This window comes from Lithobates pipiens, unplaced genomic scaffold (assembly GCF_037356315.1).
Source record: "Lithobates pipiens isolate NorthernLeopardFrog02 unplaced genomic scaffold, aLitPip1_a1.2 Scaffold_19, whole genome shotgun sequence".
Taxonomy (NCBI): domain Eukaryota; kingdom Metazoa; phylum Chordata; class Amphibia; order Anura; family Ranidae; genus Lithobates; species Lithobates pipiens.
This window is the reverse complement of record NW_027507764.1, coordinates 487804087-487829613: the sequence shown is the minus strand read 5'-3', so window position 1 is coordinate 487829613 and position 25527 is coordinate 487804087. Positions and strand designations below refer to the sequence as shown.

The 25527-nt window shown below is 41.5% G+C and overlaps 1 protein-coding gene across 1 annotated transcript in view; it reads right to left on the bottom strand.

Moving 5' to 3' along the window:
- Positions 1-11078: 11078 nt before the first annotated feature.
- The window catches only part of LOC143997387 (carbonic anhydrase 2-like), a 54690-nt gene continuing 40241 nt past the window's right edge, over positions 11079-25527 (bottom strand). The window contains exons 4-8 of the mRNA XM_077492976.1: positions 23631-23749; positions 20646-20738; positions 16601-16663; positions 14542-14697; positions 11079-11816 (exon numbers count right to left, since the gene is read on the bottom strand). Of these exons, the coding sequence (XP_077349102.1) occupies positions 11697-11816; positions 14542-14697; positions 16601-16663; positions 20646-20738; positions 23631-23749 (551 nt within the window). The 3' untranslated portion in view covers positions 11079-11696. The remainder of the gene's footprint in view (positions 11817-14541; positions 14698-16600; positions 16664-20645; positions 20739-23630; positions 23750-25527) is intronic.

Sequence of the window (25527 nt, the reverse complement as noted above, 5' to 3'; positions counted from 1 at the left end):
GCACTTGGTGATCTGGTAAGTTTGTTATTTTTCAGCTTCCTTAAACAAATCATTCATTCTGTCCAGCAAAAGTGTCAGTTAGAGGGTTGAGAAAAACCATTTATCACTGACAATGGTGCTTAGAATGGTCAGATTGTATTAATTTATGTAAAACCTTTATCCCAAAAGGAAAACAAAACTGTTTGCTGTAACTGCTTATAAAGTATTAACTGGAGTTCAACGTCAATTTATCAAGTCCTTCTAAATTAGCACTACCCTCCCCCCAGACTGACAATGCTGCTGTCCAAAAAAAGGGGACACCTTAAGACAGGAGGTGCACTACTGGCCATATCACCAGATAAAAAAAAAGGAAAAAAGACAAAAAAAGAAAACAAATGCAGCCACCACATCTAAGCCCTTGTACACACAATCGGAGATTCCGACGGAATGTGTCCGATCGGAGCGTTTTGTCGGATATTCCGACTGTGTGTGGTCTGCATTGGACTGTTTCCGTCGGAATATCCGTCGGACCAAATTTTCCAACTTGCCGGAAATATTTTCCGACAAAATGCTCCGATCGGACATACTCCGATCATGTGTAGAGAATTCCGATCGGACAAAGTGCCACGCATGCTCAGATCAAATGCCTACATCAAAGCTATTGGCTACTAGCCTGAACGTAGTCCCATCGTAACGAAATTACGTCATCACGATCTGAAAGATCGGATTTTCCGACAACTTTGTCCGTCCGTGTGTATGGAACGGTTTCGGACAAGATCCGTCTGACAAAATCCGATGGACAAAATCTGACGGATTTGGTTGTCGGAATCTCCGACCGTGTGTACAAGGGCTAAGGATTCTTAAATTGCAATATATTACATTTTTGTTTTTGGTTTAACACCCCCTTTTTCTTCTTCCTGTTAATGTTTAGTTCCCTTTTTCTTGTTATACATAACTGGAATCATTGGTTTGCTATTCAAAATATGTTGATTTCACTATTCAAAGCATACTTCTTTCACTATTCAGCATACGGTATGCTTCTTTTGTTATTTGTAATTCCCAGAATCAGTTCATACTTTACGTTTATGGTGCTAGAATCATATCACTTTTCTTGTTCCATGCAAGAGGGGTCATTTCCTTATGTCTGTTCTTATTTTCTTCTGTATGTATGGAAGATTTTTCTGGTTCTATACGATGGGAATGCAAGAGTAGGATATGGCCAAGAGTATTTTCCTTGTTCCATGCAGAAGCAGAGTCTGAAGTTCGAAGGTGAAGGAGAAGGCAAGATGGAGGAGAGCGCAGACCTCTAGTGAAGTGTGCACATGGTAGACCTTTGGCCTTGGAGGGATGGAGACCATAATTGTGGGCACACAGCAAACCCCCTCTTTCAATGGCTATCCTTAGATGGGCCCAGTTACAAACTGTGAGTTTTTCTTCTATAGCTGTGCTCAACACTATTAACCCTTGTACACACGCCGACATTCCGCCGGAAAATGTCCGATCGGACCGTGTTGTCGGATAATCCGACCGTGTGTGGTCTTCATTGGTCTTTTTTCATTGGAATGTCTGACCAACAAAGTTTGAGAGCTGGATATATAATTTTTCCAACAACGTGATTCGATCGAACTTTGTCCGACCGTTTGTAGAGAATTCCGATCGGACAAAGTGCCACGCATGCTCAGATCAAATTCCTAGACCAAAGCTATTGACTACTAGCCTGAACGTAGTCCCGTTGGAACTAAATAACGTCATCACGTTACGAATGATCGGATTTTCCGACAACTTTCCGACGGATTTTGTTGTCGGAATGTCCAACTGTGTGTACAAGGGTTTAGAGATTTTAGGACGGTGCTTTACTAGTTGAACAGAATAGTCACCTGAAGTGACCTACTGTGTTTACTGTTGTGTTGAGCATTCTGCACAATCAATGAGTTGAAGAAAGATATTTTGCCTCCGCATAGTACTAAGTGTAATCAAATACAACAGAATGGGTTCAATTGCTTGAAGACCATAGGCGGTTGGTTGTAATAGTAAAGCCCCATGATGATTCACTGACACTCAGGCTTGTTCTATATCTGGGGGTGTCCTGTGAGCAGCTGATTTGTGGGTAGAAATGGTGGTGATCAATAACATAAGTCAGTTGGAAGGGGAGATCGGTTCCCCAATGCACCAGCTAAAATGCCTGCGCACCTGTGAGGCACTTCCCCAAGCTGTAGTCGTGACCGCATTTTAATTACGTCTGGACAACCATAGTAAAAGGCGTCTGTAGAAAGTGTGTAATGCTGCTATCCAGGTCTAGGGCCTACAAACTGAGCCAACACTTTACAGGAAACCAGTGGGACATGCTGGTGGTTTGGCACACCTGCCTGCAAAGCTGCTAAAACTGCTAAGAGGCCACTGCAGCTCTGCAAACTACAGTAACTGAACAACCCAGACACCGGGGACCCTTCTACTGGTGTAATTCTCTTTGCCAGTAATTATTCTTGATGTATGGTCCCTGCACAGAAACAGATCTCTTGTTCTATATACTGGATACAATTCATACAAATGGTTTCTCATTTTCTGTGCATGAATTCTGCACAATAACGCATCCATTGCTCTGTATACCTGGTGAAATTATGACGTAACAGGAGGAATTTTGGGCTATATAGTGTCAAGATCATATCATCCACATATTGCCATATTTACCCATTTATTGCCCAAGTATTATCATAACTGGCCCTTTGCTGCATGAATATTGTATACAATGCACAGGCAACAAACTGTCAATTGTTACAGTTAAACATTTTTGGTTTTGTAAGGTTTGCAATTTATTTTTGTCTAGCCCCCCATGTTTAGAGGATAACTATTATCTTTACATAACTGGTATTCTCCCCATGTTTCAGCATAGCACACTATGGGGTTTATTTACTAAAATGTGCTAAATCTGGTGCAACTCTACATAGAAACCAGTCAACCAGTCAACTTCCTTTTTATTGTAAAGGCTTAAAGCAAAGGTTCAGACAAAAATTAAACCTCCGCTTTTCTGAACCCCCCCCCCCCCCCCCTCCGGTGTCACATTTGACACTTTTCAGGGGGGAGGGGGGTGTAGATACCTGCCTAAGAGAGGTATTTGCACCCACTTCCAGGCATAGACTCCCACAGGAGTCTATGCCTCTGCCCGTCCCACCGCACTGTCTGCTGGGACACACACGGGTCCCAGAGACAGCACGGGCCATAGATTGCCCTGCACAACTCACAATAGGGAACCGGGAAGTGAACCTGAGAAGGCTTGATTTCCTGATTTCCATAGCAAAGATGGCGGCGGCAGCATCCAAGGGACAGTTCGGTCTCGGGTGCCGACATCGCTGGACCCTGTGACAGGTGAGTGTCCTTATTTTAAAAGTCAGCAGCTACAGTATTTGTAGCTGCTGACTTTAAAAAAAAATTAAAATTTGCATGTCTCCCGCTTTAAGGGAGCAAGCTGAAGTTAGAAGCTGATTGCTACCATGCACAGCTGCACCAGGTTTTGCACTCCCCACTTTTCTCCCATAATATGCGATAATATGATAATATCATATAATAATCTCCCCTATGTGTGCTATTAACTCCATTAATTCAGTTTTTCCTTTTTAACCATCATTTTACAATATATTCAATATTCAAATAAAGAAATTCTTTACGGCCTCTATTTTTATGTCCACTATTAGTATTTTTTAAATTTAATTTATAAATATACAGTATCCCACAAAAGTGAGTGCACCTTATATTTTTTTCCCAAAGACAACCTCTGGATATGGCGCTGAGCATGTGCACTTAACTTCTTTGGTCCACCATGGCAAGGCCTGTTCTGAGTGGAACCTGTCCTGTTAAACCACTAGCCTCCTTCCCAGTTGAAGCCTCTTACGGAAGAAACGCGCTGGGTGGAGCTGTAGGACCAGATGCCAGTACGTAGCAGCTGGCTGGCTTGAGCCACAGCTGCAGTTTTATATCGGTATAAAGCTTGTTCATAGAATTGGATGTCAGTTGTGTATTAACCTCCCTGGCGGTATCATTATTTCAGATTTTAGGTGCTGAAAGCGGTACAATTATTTTGATTGAACATTTGGCGTTCTATATTGTAGTCCTGTAATTCTTAGGAATAACTCACTTAAATTTGTCCAAACCAGAGTCTAGCAGACATCCCGGGTATGACAAAGTTTGAAAAATTAAATCATAAATTATAATATAATAAATAACTATAAATAATTATTCCAAATAATAATATAACCATAATAAAAATTATTCAATAATGTAATCAAATCAAAAACACTGAAATTTGCTCTGTTGCAGAATTGTCACTGTCATTACTTTTCAATATTTGATGACGGATCTCCCCACAAATCGCTATCGATCAATTCTGCGAGTGATTCCAATTTATTATCGCTGTTTTCTAGCTGATCTAAAATCATTTTTAATGTAAAGGGACAGTTTTGGTTGCTATGGACAATCTCCAGTTTCCAGGCATAAAGAACAGTTATTATAATATAAAACTGCATGCAGGGCACTGAGCAGACAAAGGGGATGTGAAATTATTACATACAGCAATGTAATCTGTAAGATTACATTATACTGTATGTATACTGTGTGTTTCACTTTTTGAATTTGGCGCCGATCTCCGTCCCCGTGCGTCACAACGCTCGCAGGGAACGGAGATCGACTCCGTGATGAATCGAGCGGAGGACGAGCCGCTCGTACAGCGGCAGGACAAGTAAACCTCCTCCTGCATTCAGCGATGCGGTCTCGAGTCTGGCTCGGGGTTACCGCTTTTGGTATAAAACTTCCACCCCGAGCCAGACTCGGGAATACCGCCAGGGGGGTTAAACCACTGTTTTTAAACTGGAATAAAGAAGCCTTGTTTAAAAGTACTGTACCATAAAGTCTTTCTTCTTCCTTATATGATTACGTGTGAGTGATTCCAGCCTGCTCAGGGTTCCAAGGAACAGGAATATTACCATAACCAGAGGAGTGCGTTGTGGAGGAGACATCCTTTTTTTTCACATCAGGAGAGTGGATGATCCATATCAAGGGATCGGATGAATACATTGCTCAATGCTGAAGATCTACCGTCATACATGTCCATATGATCTCTATCATCTGAGATCCTATGGATCTGGTAAGTGACCACTTGGTCTGTTGTTACTTCTCTGGCTGATGTCTGCTGGATTGATCCAATGTGTGGTGCTTACGTGTGAAAAAGGAACCTCTGCTACATCTTGTGTCACTTTGCTATTTTTGCTACATTGAAAAGGATTCTTAACCATGTTGCTATAATACTTTATTCTTTTGCTAAATTATTCATAATATCCCAACATATATGATCTATGGATACTGGGATTTTGCTACGGACATTAATTTGAGCTGTGATATAAGATTACATTGATAAGTAACTGATTGATTTTTCACTGATTTTTTTATTAATTAATTTATTGATTTATTGTTCCAATTCCCACCGAGTAAGTTAATTGGGTAGTGTGTTACTCCAGCTATTGGAAATAATTTATTAGTAGCGTGTTCATTTATTCAGGGTATGGGAACCGTGATCATTCACTTATTTATTTAATACATTTAGCATGCATAATTGAAGTTTCTTTACACACATGCACAAGCCGAATATTTCGTTTTTTTTATTGCAGCATCTTTTTTTTTGTTTTATAATAACAATCATATCACCGATTTGAGTCACAGTTTGTATTTAGGTGTTATTCCAATACATATTAACGGGTATATGTACATTTATTTTTAGGGTAGCGAAGATACTTCACTTCTAAACAGACAGTATATTTACAATATAATTGAATACAGGAGGGATCAGAGGGTCCTGCTAGTTAGTAGACATGTGCAGAGTAAAATATTTCGTTTCGGAATTTCGTTTTCGTCCAAAAACTTAATTTATTTAGTTACTACCGAAATTCGTTTTTATTTATTTCGTTTTTCGTTCAAAAATTGCATTCGTCCGAAAATCCACATGAATTACGGTCGAATCTGTCTTTGAAGGCTTATGGTGTCTGTCGAATGTATAAAGAAGATTCGACGGAGCTAGTATATAGCATACTTTAGAACCCCTGTTAAAGTCTATGGGACTCCAACATTCAAAATCTAAAGTGCTAATTTTAAAGACTAATTTGCAAGTTACTGTCCTAAAAAGTGTTTGGGGACCCGGGTCCTGCCCCAGGGGACATGTATCAATGCAAAAAAAAGTTTTAAAAACTGCCGTTTTTTCAGGAGCAGTGATTTTAATAATGATTAAAGTGAAACAATAAAAGTGTAATATTCCTTTAAATTTCGTAGGGGGGGGGGGGGGGGTTGTCTATAGTATGCCTGTGAAGGGGCTCATGTTTCTGGTGCTTAAAACTGTCCCTGCACAAAGTGTCATTTATGCAGGAAAAAAAGTCCTTTAAAATCACTCGCAGCTATTATGAATTGTCGGCTCCGTAATACAGAGCACACCCATTGAAAGTCATTGATAAAATAAATAAATAAATAAATAAATAAAAAAGCGTGGGGGTCCCCCAAATTCAATTAACAGGCCCTTCAGGTCTGGTATGGATATTAAGGGGAACCCTGCCTCAAATTTAAGAAAAAATTTGACGTGGGGTTCCCCCTAAATATCCATAACCAGACCCTTCAGGTCTGGTATGGATATTAAGGGGAACCCCGCGTCAAATTAAAAAAAAAATTGACGTAAAAATCCATACCAGACCCTTTATCCGAGCATGCAACCTGGCAGGCCGCAGGAAAAGAGGGGGGGACGAGAGAGCGGCCCCCCTCCCTCCTGAACCGTACCAGGCCACATGCCCTCAACATTGGGAGGATGCACCTCCCAATGTTGATGAGGACAAGGGCCTCATCCCCACAACCGTGGCAGGTGGTTGTGGAGGTCTGCGGGCGGGGGGCTTATCAGAATCTGGAAGCCCCCTTTAACAAGGGGACCCCCAGATCCCCCCCCCCTGTTTGAAATGGTAAGGGGGTACAAAAGTACCCCTACCATTTCACAAAGAAAGTGTAAAAAATAGTTAAATAAGACAAACACACTTTTGAAAAATATCTTTATTAAAAAAATAAAAAAAAAAAAAAAAAGATTCCAGCGGCGGTAATTCACTCTTGCTATCCAGCGACGGACGGTCATCTCTCCAGCGATGTCTCATCTCATCCAGCGCAGCGAATCCATCCTTCTTCTGTCTCCGCAGAGGAGACACTGCAAGGATTCCGGCGGCCTGACGTTTCTTATATACGGAGGGCGGGGCCACCCGTCACCTGACCCCGCCCCCCTCTGACGCAAGGGGAAACCCGGGGTTCCCTGTGACGTATGGGTGACCCCGCCCCCCTCTGATGTAACGGAAACCTGCCTGTGTTACATCAGAGGGGTGCGGGGTCACCCATACGTCACAGGGAACCCCGGGTTTCCCCTTGCGTCAGAGGGGGGCGGGGTCAGGTGATGGGTGGCCCCGCCCTCCGTATATAAGAAACGTCAGGCCGCCGGAATCCTTGCAGTGTCTCCACAGCGGAGACAGAAGAAGGATGTATTCGCTGCGCTGGATGAGATGAGACATCGCTGGGGAGATGACCGTCCGTCGCTGGATAGCAAGAGTGGATTACCACCGCTGGAATCTTTATTTTTTTTATTTTTAATAAAGATATTTTTCAAAAGTGTGTTTGTCTTATTTAACTATTTTTTACACTTTCTTTGTGAAATGGTAGGGGTACTTTTTTACCCCCTTACCATTTCAAACAGGGGGGGGGGGCGGGATCTGGGGGTCCCCTTGTTAAAGGGGGCTTCCAGATTCTGATAAGCCCCCCACCCGCAGACCTCCACAACCACCGGCCACGGTTGTGGGGATGAGGCCCTTGTCCTCATCAACATGGGGACAAGGTGCTTTGAGGGGTCACAGACCCCCAAAGCATCCTCCCAATGTTGAGGGCATGTAGCCTGGTACGGTTCAGGAGGGAGGGGGGGCCGCTCTCTCGTCCCCCCCCTCTTTTCCTGCGGCCTGCCAGGTTGCGTGCTCGGATAAAGGGTCTGGTATGGATTTTTAGGGGGACCCCACGTCAATTTTTTTTTTAATTTGATGCGGGGTTCCCCTTAATATCCATACCAGACCTGAAGGGTCTGGTTATGGATATTTAGGGGGAACCCCACGTCAAATTTTTTCTTAAATTTGAGGCAGGGTTCCCCTTAATATCCATACCAGACCTGAAGGGCCTGTTAATTGAATTTGGGGGACCCCCACGCTTTTTTATTTATTTATTTTTTTATCAATGACTTTCAATGAGTGTTCTCTGTATTACGGGAGCCGACAATTCATAATAGCTGCGAGTGATTTTAAAGGACTTTTTTTCCTGCATAAATGACACTTTGTGCAGGGACAGTTCTAAGCACCAGAAACATGAGCCCCTTCACAGGCATACTATAGACAACCCCCCCTACGAAATTTATAGGAATATTACACTTTTATTGTTTCACTTTAATCATTATTAAAATCACTGCTCCCGAAAAAACGGCCGTTTTTAAAACTTTTTTTTGCATTGATCCATGTCCCCTGGGGCAGGACCCGGGTCCCCAAACACTTTTTAGGACAGTAACTTGCAGAATCTTTTCTCTCTGTCAAATCTTTTTTCTCTGTCGAATATTTTCTCTATATAATCTTGGACTAATAGAAGTAAGGTTAGGCACATTCGACCACAGGCTCTATAGACAGATTGTTATTGTCAGAGTCATGTCGAATCTCCTATTCTATATCGAACTGTTGTAACAATGAAAACGAAAATAAAGCATTTATTTATGTCGGATCTTTCGTTTTTGCGGATTTTGAGCTTTCGTTATCGTTTGTCAAAACGAAAACGAAAATAGCTGAAATTCGGACGAAAATGCATTCGGACGAAAACGAATGCACATGTCTACTAGTTAGAGCTACAATCTAAAAGGGAGGGTCAAGTGTTACAAAAGGTAATAACTGTGGGGGATGAGCTGATGGAGAAAGTTGAAATACAGTTGTTAGATTGAGGCAGGATAGGCTTCTCTTAAGAGAAAGTTTTTCAGGTATCGTCTAAAAGTGAACAGAGTAGGAGATAGTCAAACAAATTGGGGTAGGGAGTTCTGTAGGATGGGAGAGGCTCAGAAAAAGTCCCGGAGATGAGCATGGGTACAGGTGACAAGGGAGCTAGAGAGCAGGAGGTCTTGGGAGGAATGAAGAGAATGATTTGGTTGGTATTTTAAGACTAGGTTAGTGATATAACTGGGGGCTGAGTTGTGGGTGGCTTTGTAAGATTTGAATTGAATTTGTTGGGTGAGCAAAAGCCAGTGGAGGGATTGGCAAAGAGGAGCAGCAGACACTAAATGGTTGGTAAGGTGGATGAGTCTGGCAGCAGTATTTATAATGGAATGAATAAGGGGATAGCCTATGTAAAGGTAAGCCAATGAGGAGGGAGTTGTAGTAGTTAAGGCTAAAGATGACCAGGATGTGAATTAGAAGCTTTGTAGTGCCACTGGTTAGGAAGGGCTATATTTTGGAGATGTTGCATAGGTTGAGGAGGCAAGTTTTGGATAGTGATTGGATGTGGGGCCAAAAGGAGAGTTTAGAATCCAGAATAACATGTGGGTGTCATCAGCATAGAAATGGTATTGGAAGCCATAGGAGGCTATCAACTGACCCAGGGAGGAGATGTAGATGGGGAATAGGAGAGGTCCAAGAATAGAACCTTGGGAGACCCCCCGACAGAGAAGGGAAGAGGAGAGGAGGAAGTAAAATTGTAACTGACGCTGGAGGTGTGGTGGGATGAGTAGAATGTAAACCAGGGAAGAGCATAGTCATGAAGACCAAAGGAAATGATATCTAATTGGTTATGGGCTTCTCCCTACTATAATAAATAGTAGGAAACACTGTGCTGATTAAACAGTGACACTTAGACCCCTTTCCCACTGGGGCGTTTTTCAGGCGCTTTAGCATTAAAAAAAGCGCCTGAAAGAAGCGCAACTACAATCCCAATGTGAAAGCCCGAGTGCGTTCACACTGAGGCGCTACGCTGGCAGGGCGTCAAAAAAAGTCCTGCAAGCAGCTTCTTTGCAGCACTTTTGGAGCGGTGAATCAATGGAAAGCGCTTGAAAAGCGTCTGAAAAGCGACTGAAAAGCGCCTGAAAAGCACTTGCAAAGCGCTTTTGGCAGCAGCGTTTTGTGGGCGCTTTTAACCCTTTATTTGGCCACTAGCAAGGGTTAAAAGCGCTCCACTAGCACTCTAGAAACGCTGGTAAATCGCCGCTAGTTTAAGTGGCGCTTTACGAGCGTTTTTTGGGCACTGGCAGTGTGAAAGTGCTCTTAAAGCACTGGGGCTTTCACATTGGCATTGCAGATGAGGCTTCTTTCAAGCGCTTTACAGGCGCTTTTTTAAAATCTAAAGCGCATGAAAAACGCCCCAGTGTGAGAAGGGTCTTAGGGGTTTGAGTAGAAAAAAACACCTAAGCCTGGTCTATTCTGCAGTCTAAGCCCTTGTACACACGGTCGGAGATTCCGACGGAATGTGTCCTATCGAACCATTTTGTCGGATATTCTGACTGTGTGTGGTCTCCATCGGACTGTTTCCGTCTGAATAATCGACGGACCAACTTTTCCAACTTGCCGGTAAAATTTTCCGACAAAATGCTCCGATCGGACATACTCCAATCATGTGTAGCCTACTCCGACGGACAAAGTGCCACGCATGCTCAGATCAAATTCCTAGACCAAAGCTATTGGCTACTAGCCTGAACGTAGTCCCGTCATAACAAAATAACGTCATCACGTTATGTACAATCGGATTTTCCGACAACTTTGTCCGACCATGTGTATGCAACAGTTTCGGACAAAATCCGTCAGACCAACGGATTTGGTTGTCAGAATGTCCGACCGTGTGTACAAGGGCTTAGCCTTTGGCCATTGTATGTACGGATAAATTGTTCTTTAATAAACTTTTATCTGGTAACGCAATAGGCCCTTGTGCCTCTTTGTACATCTGTGCAAAATCACAGGTAAGTATAACATATTTATTTATTTATTTTTAAATTTGATTTACAATCACTTTAGGAAAATAAAGCCACTTTACACAAGTTTGCAGTTTTAGTATTTATTATGGTATCCAAAATACAATTATAATTTCATGTTTATTTCTGTTCATTTTGGAAATTTAAGACAAAATTGTGCAAAATTAGCACCAATAAGACTCTCTCCTATATATATCTGTCATATATATATATATATATATATATATATATTTATTTATATATATATTTATTTATTTAAAATATTTACACTCTATTAAAAGCAATATATTTTCCTCTGGAATAGGTAAAATCTGAAACACACATTAGTGCACATTATAAAATACATATCAGTGTATGTAGGTACTTCATTCAAGTTTTTATCTGCATTTTAAGACATAATTCTAGAAGAATCTGCAGAACACTAGTTCCCCTCTCCCCTAGTAATTGCAGCATTGTTCAGAAGAAAACAAGCAGAAGCTAGGCTCTGTGAAGCTGTAAGCAACGCCTCACATTAGAAAAGATTTGCCTATGTCATTCGACTTTCACATTTCATTAATCAGATCCTAATACTTGCCAGAGGATTAGAGTTTCAGCATAGAGCAAGAAAGGGCTTCCAGTTTGCACACAGTGAGAGATAATTGAACATTAGCAAGCAGATTTGCACTACAGATGGGCGGTTCTCCTCCTAATGGAATGATGCTCGAACATGACGATCCTTCAGTGGCTGTGGTGGGCGATAGTTGTCAACCATGTGGCAGGAACTCTCATGCTCATCGTTAAAGTAAAGGCCTCGGAGCGCTGACAGCTAGACGGAGCAAGAAGAAGATGAAATGCAATGAGATGTTATAGGAAACCTGCAACATTTATTGTGAACATAATATCATGCTATTAATAGTTGCCACATATATACAAAGCAAAACAAATTCTGGAGTTTCAAAGGATTATCCAATTCTGAGGTTTATGACCCCAAAACAACATTAAATAATAAAAGATTATTGGGACCCCTATATTAGTAGTAATAATTTAAATGTAATTCTGTTAAATGTTTCTAACAAAACAGCATAATGACAGCTGTTGTCCTCACAGACATAGTTACAGTTCATCCAGTTCAACCTGTGTAGTTTAATTTCCCATATCCCTGAATATTGTTTTCGCTAAGATGTCCATCCAACAGTCTTTTAAAACTATCCATACATCCTACCGACAGCACCGATTATGGAAGGAAGTTCCACATCTGTACTGCCCTGATAGTGAAAAAACCCCTGCGCAGGTTAAACCTCTTTTCTTCCAGTCTCATCGTGTGGCCCCGTGTCTTCTTACACTCCCTGGGACTGAAAAGTTTCATACTTACGCTGGTATCACAGTTGAGATATTTATATATCGCTATCGAATATCCTCTCAAGCGTCTCTTCTCCAGGGAGAATACATTTAGCACTTGCAGTCGTTCCTCATAATTAAGGACAGTAGACTGACAGTTGGTACTACAATATAAAAAGGCTAAGGGGTCTCCAAACGTTTCACTATGAGGGGCCACATTGTATAGTTTACAAATATTTACAGGTTGAAATAAATCAGATTTAGAAAGCAAAGCAGAATAAATGAATTATGTTTAATCTGTTCAGCAATCAGCATGATATTATTCAGAACAAAAAGAGAAAGAACTTCAGTAAAAGAAACGCACCCCTACCCCCCCATTACATCCAACATCAGTGTCCCCAGCAGAACTCTCATACAACAGGATCTGCATCAGAACCACCCCCCCCCCCCCATGCACCAGGGTCCCCATCAGGACCCCTTTAACAGCAAAATCAGCCTTATACCGCGTACACACGACCAGACTTTCCAGCAGAATAGGTCCAACGGAATCATCCCGTCATATAGTCCAATCATGTGTGGTATAGTCCAAGAATTTTTCTTTAAAAAATTCAGACGGACCTAGAAATAGAACATGTTTCAAATCTGTCCGATGAACTCAATTCCTATCGAGAAACCCGTTCATCTGTATGCTGGTTGGACCAAATACGATGCAAGGGCAGCTATTGGCTAATGGCGATTGAACTTCCTTTTCTAGTCCCGTCATACATCATCATATTCAAAATGAACGGACTTTAGTCCGTTCGTGTGTGGGCAAGTCTGTTTGTTCAAAAGTCCGTCAGGAAGACCGTCGGACATTTTCTGCCGGAAAGTCCGGTCGTGTGTATGCGGCATAAGGAACCTCCCCACATGAGGGTCCCCATCAGAGCCCCTTCTTTAGAAGCTGCTCCTTACATCAGAACCCCCCTTATAGCAGGGTACCCATCAGTGGCCCCCTAACCTCAAAGTCCATTTTTGGAGTCTCCCTTAGATCAGGGTCCCGATCAGTGCCCCTTTACATCAGGGACCCCATCAGAGTCCCCTCATATCAGGGTCCCCATCAGATTCCCCTCTTACATCAGGGTCCCTTTTAGGAGTCCCCCTTACATCAGGGTTCCCATCAGAGTCCCACTTACATCAGAGTCCACTGTAGTAGTCAATGTGCATTCATCATCAGAATCTTTTGGAAGTTTTCCTGCTCTATTCTGGATTTAACGCCTGGGACTTGCAGAACAGTCAAAGTTAGGCAAAGATTTGGCACTTTTTGGTGTTGTCAAAGCGTGAATGTCCTTTCCCATAAATTCTTATTATCCAAGAAGGCAGTCTGTCATAGTGTTGGCCAATAGCAATGTATGGGGGGAGGGAGTGGAAAAGCATCGAGACTACCAGGAGGTCTTGGAGGTTTCCCCGTTCTGGACGGCCTAACAGATGGTCACAGAGGGGACACGGAAAGCTGCTGTGGCCTGATCATGTGCAAGCAGAATCCTTTTCGTTTCCCTGTATTAAAGGACTTCAAGTTAACACTGATGTTGGATATAAATGGTAGAGAATCCAGCTGATTTAACAGGCTGTAAAGCATGGGCACTGACAAATGTGACAGGTTCACTTTAAAATGTTATGAAAGCTGTCTACTCTGTATTGATGTAAGAGAAAAATGTACACTGTAATAAGACTATGCTGGTGGTTAAAAAATACTGATGTTGCTATAAGATAAAGATGCCCTTCTGCATGAAAACTGACAGTCATAGCATATATCAAAATCTAAACTTACACAGTAGTATATCAGTGGTTTCTGAACTTTTAACGGATAAACACCAGCTTAAGTAACTGTACTCGGTAAGGGGGTAAGGCAGAGACAGATCACTTTTGTCTTTTTCCAAAGGCTTGCGGAGTTCACAGGTAATCCTTATTATAGTGGATAGACCTCACTAGGATGTAACCACAATGCTTATATATTTTCTGTATTTTCTGTATATGTCCTGTCTGTATTGCCTCGGTTTGGACAGGTAAGAAATTTTGATTTTCCAACCCACCACAATTTAAGTTAAATATGCTGTACAAACAGCTGCAAAACATCAAATCTGGACAACAAAATGTTCCTGGATGCATTTGACATTCTCTGATAATTTTTTTGCATTGTGATAGCTTTAAACTTTGAAATTCTGGTCTAGACATACCTGCTCACTGCTCACAGTGATTGGCTCCTTTAGGACGGTCCAGACTACACACTGCAGCAGTGGCGGAGTCGTCAGAGATCCTTGATAAGTCCAAAAATCCAGAGAATTTGGAAGCAACCCTGAAGGATCAAAGTTGTGGAAAGGAGCCTCTTTTCCCTGAAATAAAATAAGTTTATTGGCATTTTTCTGTTGTTTTTTTTTTTTAACATAAACATTGAATTGGTATCATACCGATATAGTCTAGAGGTGGAAGCCATGTCTGCATGATATAAGTTATTTTCCCATGAGGGAACCCAAACACAATATAACTGGAGCAGATAACGATGATATTCATGCATAAATTCCTCTTTGAAGATCAGAATACTGGTTTGGTGGCCTGCCAGAAGTTTGAGTTGGGCGGTAAACAATAGTCTTTATTCTGAAGGCACCACCATGGCGGGATTGGGCACTGGGCATCTTTCATTTTGCAGATGAGATTGGCATTGATTATGTAAACAGACATCCTTCACTGCTTTTATTTTAGGTATTGCTCTCCTTAGGGTTCACATTGGTGAACCTATGTTGGATGTGCATTTGAAGCACGTGTCAAGCCCACATCTGCCGTGTAGATATTTGACTGAGACTGTGTTTGGCTTGCCTTGCTTTGAGCTGTATTTCCAGGGCACCACAGGTCCTTTTTAGAAGTGTTTATAATAAAAGCAAGACAGAGAAAACACAGAAGTTGATTTGCTAAAAATATGTTTTCCTACTTATTTGTTATCAAGCACATAAATACATTAAACCCTTTTCAACATGAGTGTTCACCAAAACAGGGCTGCTTGTGAAACTTTATTCACACAATGATCACAAAATCCCTGGTTGATGTAGTGGAAGCACATCCCAAGAAAATATGAAATATAACCAGACATTTCATATATGTGCTGTAGTTAGTGATGTTAAAGTGTTACTAAACCCACACCAGTAAAATCAATCTGTATATGCAGTAAAGTATGCTTGGTACACTCACTGAGGAACCTAAGGAGATAATCCTCTGCCTTATGTAAAAAGGCTGTTTGATCCTGTCTTCTCTGATCCTCCCCTTATTTTTCTGTCCCTAATCCATCTGCTGATAGTACAGAGACTTGGAGGCACTTTGCTCATGCTCAGTCTGGTGTGTATTGCTAGAGAATTTTTTTTGGGAGGGTGCATGTGATCAGCACAGGGCCAAATCAGCGCTGTCCAGACAGAAAGCCAGGGGTTGTGCGGCCTCATAGGACAGTCAGAGAAGAATGAAAACTCCTCCTACAAGCTTTAACCAGTGCTCAGGCCAGATACTGGTAGAAGTCACAAGACTGCTATCTACTGCTGATAAGAAAAGGTATTTAGAAATTTATATTTGCTAAAATTATTTCCTTTTCATGATCTGTGTACTGTGGTGTAGGAGACCAGATATAGTGAATGCAGGGTCCTGGGTTTAGTAACAATTTAAGGCTAAGCTCCAACCCTTGTGGTAAGTGTGATGTGGCTGGTGCCTACAACTGTACACCCCCATTGGGGGGAAAGGGGCAGGCAAGGTATGAACATGTTGTTTCTGTCAACAGAGGCAAGAAAGGACCCTTCCTAATTGAATCAAATTATGGATCAGCTTAATGGGAGTTTCTTAATGATTGGGCTGTTATACTGGTAGCTTAACACAGGTGACTCTTAATACACTAGTGCAGTGATGGCGAACCTTGGCACCCCAGATGTTTTGGAACTACATTTCCCATGATGATCAATTACACTGCAGAGTGCATGAGCATCATGGGAAATGTAGTTCCAAAACATCTGGGTGCCAAGGTTCGCCATCACTGCACTAGTGAGTCAGGAAATCTAGATGCATAATTACAGACTGGAAAACACTGACTTTGTTTAGAAACTGTCAATAGACATGAAACCTTTACTGTCATTCCATTTCCAGTGACTATGCATATAGTTCCTATAGCATTGTGAGATAAGATTATATAAGTCACTATGGAGCTATGTGAATTCAGGTGGCTTGTTGTCTCAAACAATATTTGAAAAGCTCAGTAGATGTTACCTTTGTTTGAATTAATGTTAAGGCATCAATCACTGCTTGCAACTCTGGCCTGGCCTCTCCCACCTGAATAAAGAAGAGACAAATGAGGACTATGGTAATAAAAGCTGATACTGTACATAGTTATGAACTGTTCAATAAAGTACTTTAATAATTATAATGTCGCTGCTTGCACAAGGGGGGTAGGTTCGCATTTTTTTCTAAATAATATTAATTTGATCAACAGATTAAGACATATTTAAGTGGACAAACTCATTGGCACCCTTGTTATTTTTTTATTGTAAATGTTAATATAAACTGAATGTGCTATGGGAATAAAGGACCCTGAATGTCCATCAGCCCCCCACTATGTGCACTGTTCTGCACCGATGATGAATGGCCACTTTTTTTGTCTTTAGACTTCTTTTGGTCACAAGAATACACATAGCAGAATGAGTATCTGTGCACAATGAGAGACATACTTGCTGTGCAAATACTATAGAAGTAGAACAACCACAATCATAGCAATTATACAGAGGCCGTACATGCACTACCAAAACCTGCTCTTTTCTACTATACCAACACATGCCCTATAGCAGTTGTACATGCACCACTAAAACCTGCTCTCTACTACTATACCAACACATGCCTTATAGCAGTTGTACATGCACCACTAAAACCTGCTCTCTACTACTATACCAACACATGCCTTATAGCAGTTGTACATGCACCACTAAAACCTGCTGTTCAGAAGCTGTAAAAGTTTCACTGCTTCACCAACACACGTACTATAGTGGTTGCACGTGTACCACCAGCGCCTGCTATACTGAGGGTGTGCGTGTACCACCAACATCTGTTATAGTGAGAGCATACATTCAACACCAACAATTGCTATAACAAGGGTGTACATGCACAAACATCAGCTGCTATATAGAGTATGTACATGCGCCACCAATGCCTGCTAAAAAGAGATTAAACATGCACCACAAGCACCTGCTATACAGAGGGCATGCATGCCCCACCAATACCTGTCAAAAGGGTGTTTAACAAGCACCACTGGCACCTACTATGTCTAGGGTGTACATGTATCACTAACACCCACAATGAATAGATTGTACATGCACCACCAATGCTTTCTATGCAGAAAGTATACAGCCACCATCAACACCTGCTGTACACTCATGTACAACCAACAATAGCAACACCGGGTGTACATGCACTACCAACACCTGCTATACAGAGGGTGTACATGCACTACCAACACCTGCTATACAGAGGGTGTGCATGCACTACTACCAACAATGGAGAGATCTCTCCCTAGCCAGCATTCTTTTGAAGTGATCTGTAGATCTATGGCTCGACATTCTACATATTTTCCCGGTATCTCCGCAGTAATGAATTGTATAATGTATCACTAACATTAAGAAGCAGAATGTAAAAAGGTATAAATAGCTTCTTAAGCATTCATAGAAAGTTAATGTGTTTCTCCCATGGCAGGTACAGATAGGGAGTGGCAGGTTTGCTGGAGTGTTTAGTCTACAAACACCAGAGAAGGTGACAGCAATTTATACTACACGAGAAAAACCAAGATCTGCTTACACACACCTCAGTAGCATTGCTTACTGCGTACACTGTACACATAGTGTACAATGAGAGGGGAAGGTCAATGTAAAAGCAAATGGGGGCTCTCTGTAGGCTTTATGTCAGCAGATACAGTACAGCTGCATTATTATTACACATACCGGTAGTTCATAAGAGACAAACAGGTGAAATGTGACAAGTGGTACTTTAAGAATAAATGTTAGATTTTCATTGGATTGGCATTGTACCTTTCCCCTGATAATATGGCATTTGTATTTTAAATTAACCTGTCTCAAACCTGGGCAATTCAATCTGAGCATAGCATATAAAAAGACTAAAACAGAGGTTACCTTCAGTATAAACTGTATATAAAAGTGATCATTAGATCCAGAGATCTAAAAAGCCAAACATAAGCAAATCTTAAATTTTTCTTTAAAGGTCACAACAGCCCCTTCCAAGCAAATCTACTGCTCCTTTAATATGAGGAACAGATCCACTAACTAATAAAGGAGCAAAAGGATAGGTGGTAATACAGGAAAAGTTAGGAACTGAATATAACTTCAACTACCTTTGGCAATGGAGCTGCCAATCAGGCAGTATTTACTGAATGTAAACTCTAGTTTTGCATTTTTGACATCATATGCCCAGTTTGCATTGCCTATGTCTGTGACAATTTTACTTTGAAAAAGACATTTGGCTATGGCCATTATAAAAAAATGTATATATATTTAAGTAATAACCCTTTTTACCTCTATTTAATAAAAAGCAAGATTTGTCCTCTCCGCTCTTCCCAGGACCTCCTGCTCTCTAGCTCCCTTGTTACCTCCTCCCGTGCTCACCTTCAGGATTTCTCCAGAGCCTCTCCCATCCTCTGGAACTCCCTGCCCCAATATGTCCGATCAGCCCCTATCCTGTCCATCTTTAGGAGATCCCTGAAAACTCATTTATTCAGGGAAGCCCACCTAACTACTGTCCCCGAGCCACCCTCATCAAATCATTCTCTGCAGCTATTACCTTTTGTACCACCACCCCCTTGCTTTAGAATGTAAGCTCTACGAGCAGGGCCCTCCTGTACCATTTGTATTGAACTGTACTGTAATTGTGTTGTATGCCATTCAGTATACAGTAGAAAAAAGGAGCATAGCATTACAAATTAAAACATAAGAAAATAAGGTATAATTGTTATACAATGATATGCTGCTGGCCAATATAATCCATACAAAAATACGTAAACCAGAATTACAAAGATTGACATATATACGGAAGCATGGAGTAAATGAAAAACCTAACAGTTCAACCTATCTAAACGCTCAGAGCCCTGAGGGTTAACCAAAAACGAACAAACACGACCTACCCAAGTCACTAATACTATAAGGGATCTTGTGTGTTATAGGACCTAGTCAGCAACTATTCTGGATCTCCTGAAACATTTACCCCTGTAGGAGCCTATCTCTAATTACCTGGTGTGGTGGCAATCCCGGAACATCCAGCCAAGCTTGCCACATTGAGTAAAATGTATGTGCAACATTTCTATCTGACTTCTTAGGGCAATCTTGCCTTGTCTCCTGTTTCTGGTGAACTCTTTGATCTTCCCATGAACCTTCTAATTTAAGCCATGGTTCTGCACTTCCTGTTTGGCAGAATATTGTGCTCTCAACAGCCAATATCTTGATCCTTTGCGAACTTGCAGCTGTCCTTATCTCCACTACCACCTTTGGCCTATTCCTCCACTATGCTTCCGCTTGATTCCAATCTGCAACCACTTGTTACCGACCTCTGGTTTGTATACTGACTACGCTTCTGCTTGATCCCTACCTGTTTTTTCTATTACTAGACCCAGCATGCTGACCTCCTGGTGGGGTGATCATGAGGACTTCAACCTGGTACTAACATGCAGCAAAACCAATCTCCACCATCAGGAGCTCTGATGAATACCGGTTAGTAGCCTGCACCCCGGATGAGCCTGTGTCATCCACCATGGTGACCTTCTTGCGTGCTTATTCAGTTGGTTGGTGGAAGCCCATCTACTGCTATAGCTACTGGTCTCCAAGCCCGACCCCTGACACTGATGTATGTATTTCTGCAATGATATATTTACAATACAACTACTGTGTATACCTACATTAACTGGAGTGTACTGTAAACTGTTATGCAGCAGTGAATTGGCATAGAACTGCTTCATACAATTATGATTTCCTCCACTACTATATTTACAATACGCAAACCGTATATATATTACACAAACTCAGCTTGATGTTATCATGGCAGAAATGGGTCGGAAATACAACCACATTCCTTACATTCCTCCCAGATATCACAGTGGAGGGACATTCTGTTACATTAACACAAAGTATGCATACAGTGTAAAGCTGGGACTAAAAATACATACATCTATATATGTATGGCCAGTTTAAGAAGTATAGTGGGGCAAGAGGAAGCCATGGGCTCCTCTTCAAGTAAGTCAAATAAACCCCAATTGATTACTTACCCGTAGAAAGACACCAACTACTGCAAGACCATCGCAATGCTTTACGGCTTCACCAAAACTGCCATATTTAGTATTCCAGTGCACCAAGTGAAGCTGCCAACAAGGAATAAATAAATGAGACACCATTTTAGAAAACCATTAGCACTAATACAGATAAAAGAAACATTAAAACGTGTATTGGCAACCTGTAGACTGCTAACAAACCATGTGTCCTAGCCTCACACATAATAGCTAGAGGGCCTCCTGGGAGCTCTAGTTCATTAGCACCCAAAATCCTGAATCTCACATTGCTAAAACGGCACTGGGCAGTTTGCAGAAATGATTCCCTAGTCCTTTATTTCACATCATGGACATAAAATTTATAAGTTTTTTTTGTTATGATGAAGTATTTGCAAGCTACAAAAACAAGGCAAAGGCCCACCGGACTACATAACCGAAAAGCTGAATTGAGTGATGGCTCCTGATTTCTCTTGGATCGGAGTGGTGAGATAACTGTTGCCTTCTTAGTCCAGAAATATCAGTTTGGGATGAAGTGGGCTTGGCAATAAAAATTCAAATACAATTCTGTGGAATTTTCTATTTATACCTATCCCAAGTTTGGGTGCACTTTTTAGGTTAAGTTGGACTTTAGTCTTAAATCACAACTCCAGCCAAAACATATTTTTCTGGTTTTGGTTAGAGTAGTGAATGGTTTTAAATGCTTTTCAGGTTTTCATTGCCATCTATACCCTTCATTGGAAGATTTTACCTCCTACTTCTTGTCCTGGTGCCCAAACAGGAAATAAGGAGATTTCCACAATGGGGTCACACAGAGCAAAGGAACCTAACATTTCCCCATGCTACTTTTAAGGCGTAGTCAAACATGTGACAAATGCATCCATGTTAATAAAACAAAAGAGAAATTCACCCTGGGACTTTCAGTGAAGTGAGCACAATTGGGCCAATAAAGCATAACAGCAGTAAATATAGTATAGTATAGTAAGGTTCTAGATTGTAAGCTCTAACGAGCAGGGCCCTCTGATCCCTCCTGTATTGATTTTTATTGTAAGTGTACTGTCTGCCCTCATGTTATAAAGCACTGTGCAAACTGTTGGCGCTATAAAAATCCTGTATTATAATAATAATAATAATAATAATAATAATAATAATAATAATAAAGGTTGATTCAAATAGAGATAACACATGCATAGAATACACAAATTCAAAGCCGTAAAAGATACATATAAATAGTAGTACATGGATAAAATAGCAGTCATATAACACACAGGCATCTGGTGTCATCATTAGCTTAGGTTGTTTAATGTATACATATGCATACATGTTATTATATACTTATGCTTACTCTGTTACTTTAGACAATTCTGATACACATACTTATGTTTACAGCTGATATCCCCTATCGACATCATGTGAGACCTCTAGGGACACATATTTTTCATCTGTGCCATGCTCATCCTCCAGTTGGCCCTTAGTGGAGTCTTGCTTGGCTTCGCCTCCTTAGCTCCCGGATGAGACACTTGTCGCTGCCGCCCTATTGGAATTGCTCATTTAGATCCCTTTCACACCACACCGCCCATAGCGTGGGGGCGGTTTTTAGCGCCGTTTTACCGCCGGATTTGCGGCACATTTCGCCCACTAAGGGGGGCGCTTTTACCCCCCGCTAGCAGCCGAGAAAGGTTTAAAATGGCGGCGTTTTGCCGGCGGTATTACAGCGCTGCCCCATTGATTTCAATGGAGAGCAGCGGTGGAGGAGCGGTAAACACGCCGCTCCTTCACCGCTCCAAAGAAGCTGCTCGCAGGACTTTTCCCTGACGTCCTGCCAGCGCACCGCTGTAGTGTAAAAGCCCTCGGGCTTTCACACTACAAGCAATGGTGCAGCTTTTTTAGGGTGGATTGCAGGCGCTATTTCTAACGCTATAGCGCCTGCAAAACGCCCTGGTGTGAAAGGGGTCTCAGTGTTCTGGCCTTGCCTAGTGGTGAGTATGGGGTCCCTTGTACCAAGGCCCCTCTTACCATGTGTTTATGCAATCAATATTATGCCATACACCTAACTTGTATTTTTCCATTGTAGGTACATTTCACACACATCCACCCCTGAAAAAGCGAGCTGTGTCTCGCGAAACACGTTGGGTACACCAGATGCCTTTGTGTTTTATGACTGCTATTTTATCCATGTACTACTATTTATATGTATCCTTTACAGCTTTGAATTTGTGTATGCTATTCATGCATGTATTATCTCTATTTGAATAAACCTTTATACTATATTTACTGCTGTTATGCTTATTGGCCCAACTGTGCTCACCTCTCTCAAAGTCCCAGGGCGAATTTCTCTTTTGTTGCATATTCCGGAGATGGAGGTGTGTCACTGGTGACACCAGACCTTTCTCTTTTGTATACATGTTAATAAAACATGCATTTATTAAAACTTTAAAATGAAGCCTGCAGAGCACTGTAACGTTAATCAGTGTTTCATGGGAGCAGGGCTCGGGCTCCTGCAAACTGCCCCAGATCTGTACGGATGTGCCAGGGAGAAGCATCTCGCAATTCAGGCATGTGGGGGGTAAGGGGTTGGGGAATGTGACATTGACATTATATCCTTGTTATATCCTGAGATGTAAAAAGAAACGTGGTCTTAAAGGTAGACCGTACCTTTAATAATGCTTTATTACTGTCTGTGCCCAGTTGGAAACATTTGTTAAACTTCCCGTTTCAGTGACCACACAGGAAGTGAGGGAAAATCGTTTTAATCGCTACAAAAGAAAAATAAATCTGATGCCCATATTGTCCAAAACTAAAACCTTTGTATGGAGTCACCCAATTATCTCAATTTGCATTTTGATCTGTATTCTGTAAGCTGTATACTGGCCATACTTCAGCTTTAAAAGAATATACATAGTGTGTGTTTTATCACATTAATGTTAAAGCATTCCCATCATTCATCGACAGTTTGCAGTCAGCTGAGAAATGAAAATGCTAGCTTACCTCTGCCTCATATTTCACTCCATCCACAGTGTGCTCGGAGCCGTGCCCATTGCAGGATCCCCAGTGAAAGTGGAATTGTTTCAGTCTGTAGGTGCCATGCAGCGCCCCACCCCTCAGCACTGTAATTCCAGAACAAACAACAGATTAGTGCCTACTCATCTGTGCCAAAGGAAATCCATATCCTCAAGTTCTTTTAATAAACACTTAAGAGACCATTGACCCATTAAGCTTCTATAGCTTCCTAGTTTACTGCTTGCTAATGAGTCATTCCCAATTAGTCAAATGAATTGTGACATGAGTCTTTAGGCAAGCTTCTTAAAGACATTGTTAGGGTTTTACATTGATGAGGAGGTGAAGAGTCAGCCTTGCTTGCAAATTCACATACCCAGCAATACCCAGAACATTTCCCTATACATACTGTATATTATAGGTGGGTCAGACTGGAGTTATAAGCAGCTATGAACATGAAGCCCAAATGCCCCCCTGGGTGTGTCTCAAAAATGATCAAACTGCCTAAAGCAGGGATTCAATGCTTGGTTCACATCTACTGTATACATCTGCATTTACCTGAGTTTTTTTTTTACTGCTTTGCCATGCATTAGCATACCACGCTATTCCTATTAAAAAGCCATTATAACACACAGTTGACAAGTGGTCAACATAGGTGAGTCTAGCTCCTGAGATCAAAATGGCTGGAAATGCACGTGGGATGTGTATAAAAAGCCATGCACCATGACATAGTTACATAGTTACATCTAGTTACATAGTTGGTAAGGTTGAATAAAGACAATAGTCCATCCAGTTCAACCTGTGTAGGTATATGTGTGTCAGTCTATAATCAGTCTATAATGATGTCAGTCTATAATATCCCTGTATGTTGTGTTCCTTAAGATGCACGTCCAAGAGTCTTTTAAAAATATGAATACTGCCCACTGACACCACTAATTGTGGAAGAGAGTTCCACATCCTTACTGGCCTGACAGTGAAAACCCCCCTGCGCAGTCTAAGGTTAAACCGCTTCTCCTCCAATCTCATTATGTGGCCCCGTGTCTTCTCACACTCCCTGAGACTGAATCGTTTTTTTCCCACACTGGGATCACCATTGAGGTATTTGTAAATCGCTATCATGTCGTCTGTCAAGTGTCTCTTCTCCAGCGAGAATAAATTTAGTGCTTGTAGTCGATCCTCATAATTGAGGTCCGCCAGTCCCCTTATTCATTGTGTTGCCCTTCTCTGGACTCTCCCTTCTCCGGCACATCCCTTGGACTGGTGGCCAGAACTGGACAGAATACTCCAGATATGGCCTAACCAGAGTTTTATAAAGTGGCAGGATTATATTTCTTTTTTTTTTCAAAGATTTTATTGGAACAATTAGGGTAACATACACATGTTCATACAGATCGGTTTGAAAATCTAAACAGAGATCAACAACATATACAATGTATCAGAGATAGTACATCGCCACAGATCTGTTATAGTTTAACAAAATGCGATTTCACATGTATAACTCGAAGGGGATTGCCTGGGGTGGAGGGGACCAACTATAGGGGTAGTTATCGGTATGAATTGGTATTCTGGCCTCAAGTTAAGGAAACCGGGCTATAAAAGAGATAGACTCCTGATCGTTGCGGAACGGAAAAAGGATTATATTTCTATCTCTGGAGTATATCCCCTTTTTTATGCATGCTAAAATTCTGCCGGCTTTAGTTGCTCCAGCTTTTATCCCATCCTCTATATCATTTATGAATAAATTAAACAGAGTTTAACAAGACTCGTGGCCACTCATTAAAATTAGAAGAAATTAGGTTTAACCTTAAACTACATCTAGGGTTCTTTACTGTAAGGAAGTGGAATTCCCTTCCACAGGTGGTGGTCTCAGCGGGGAGCATCAATAGTT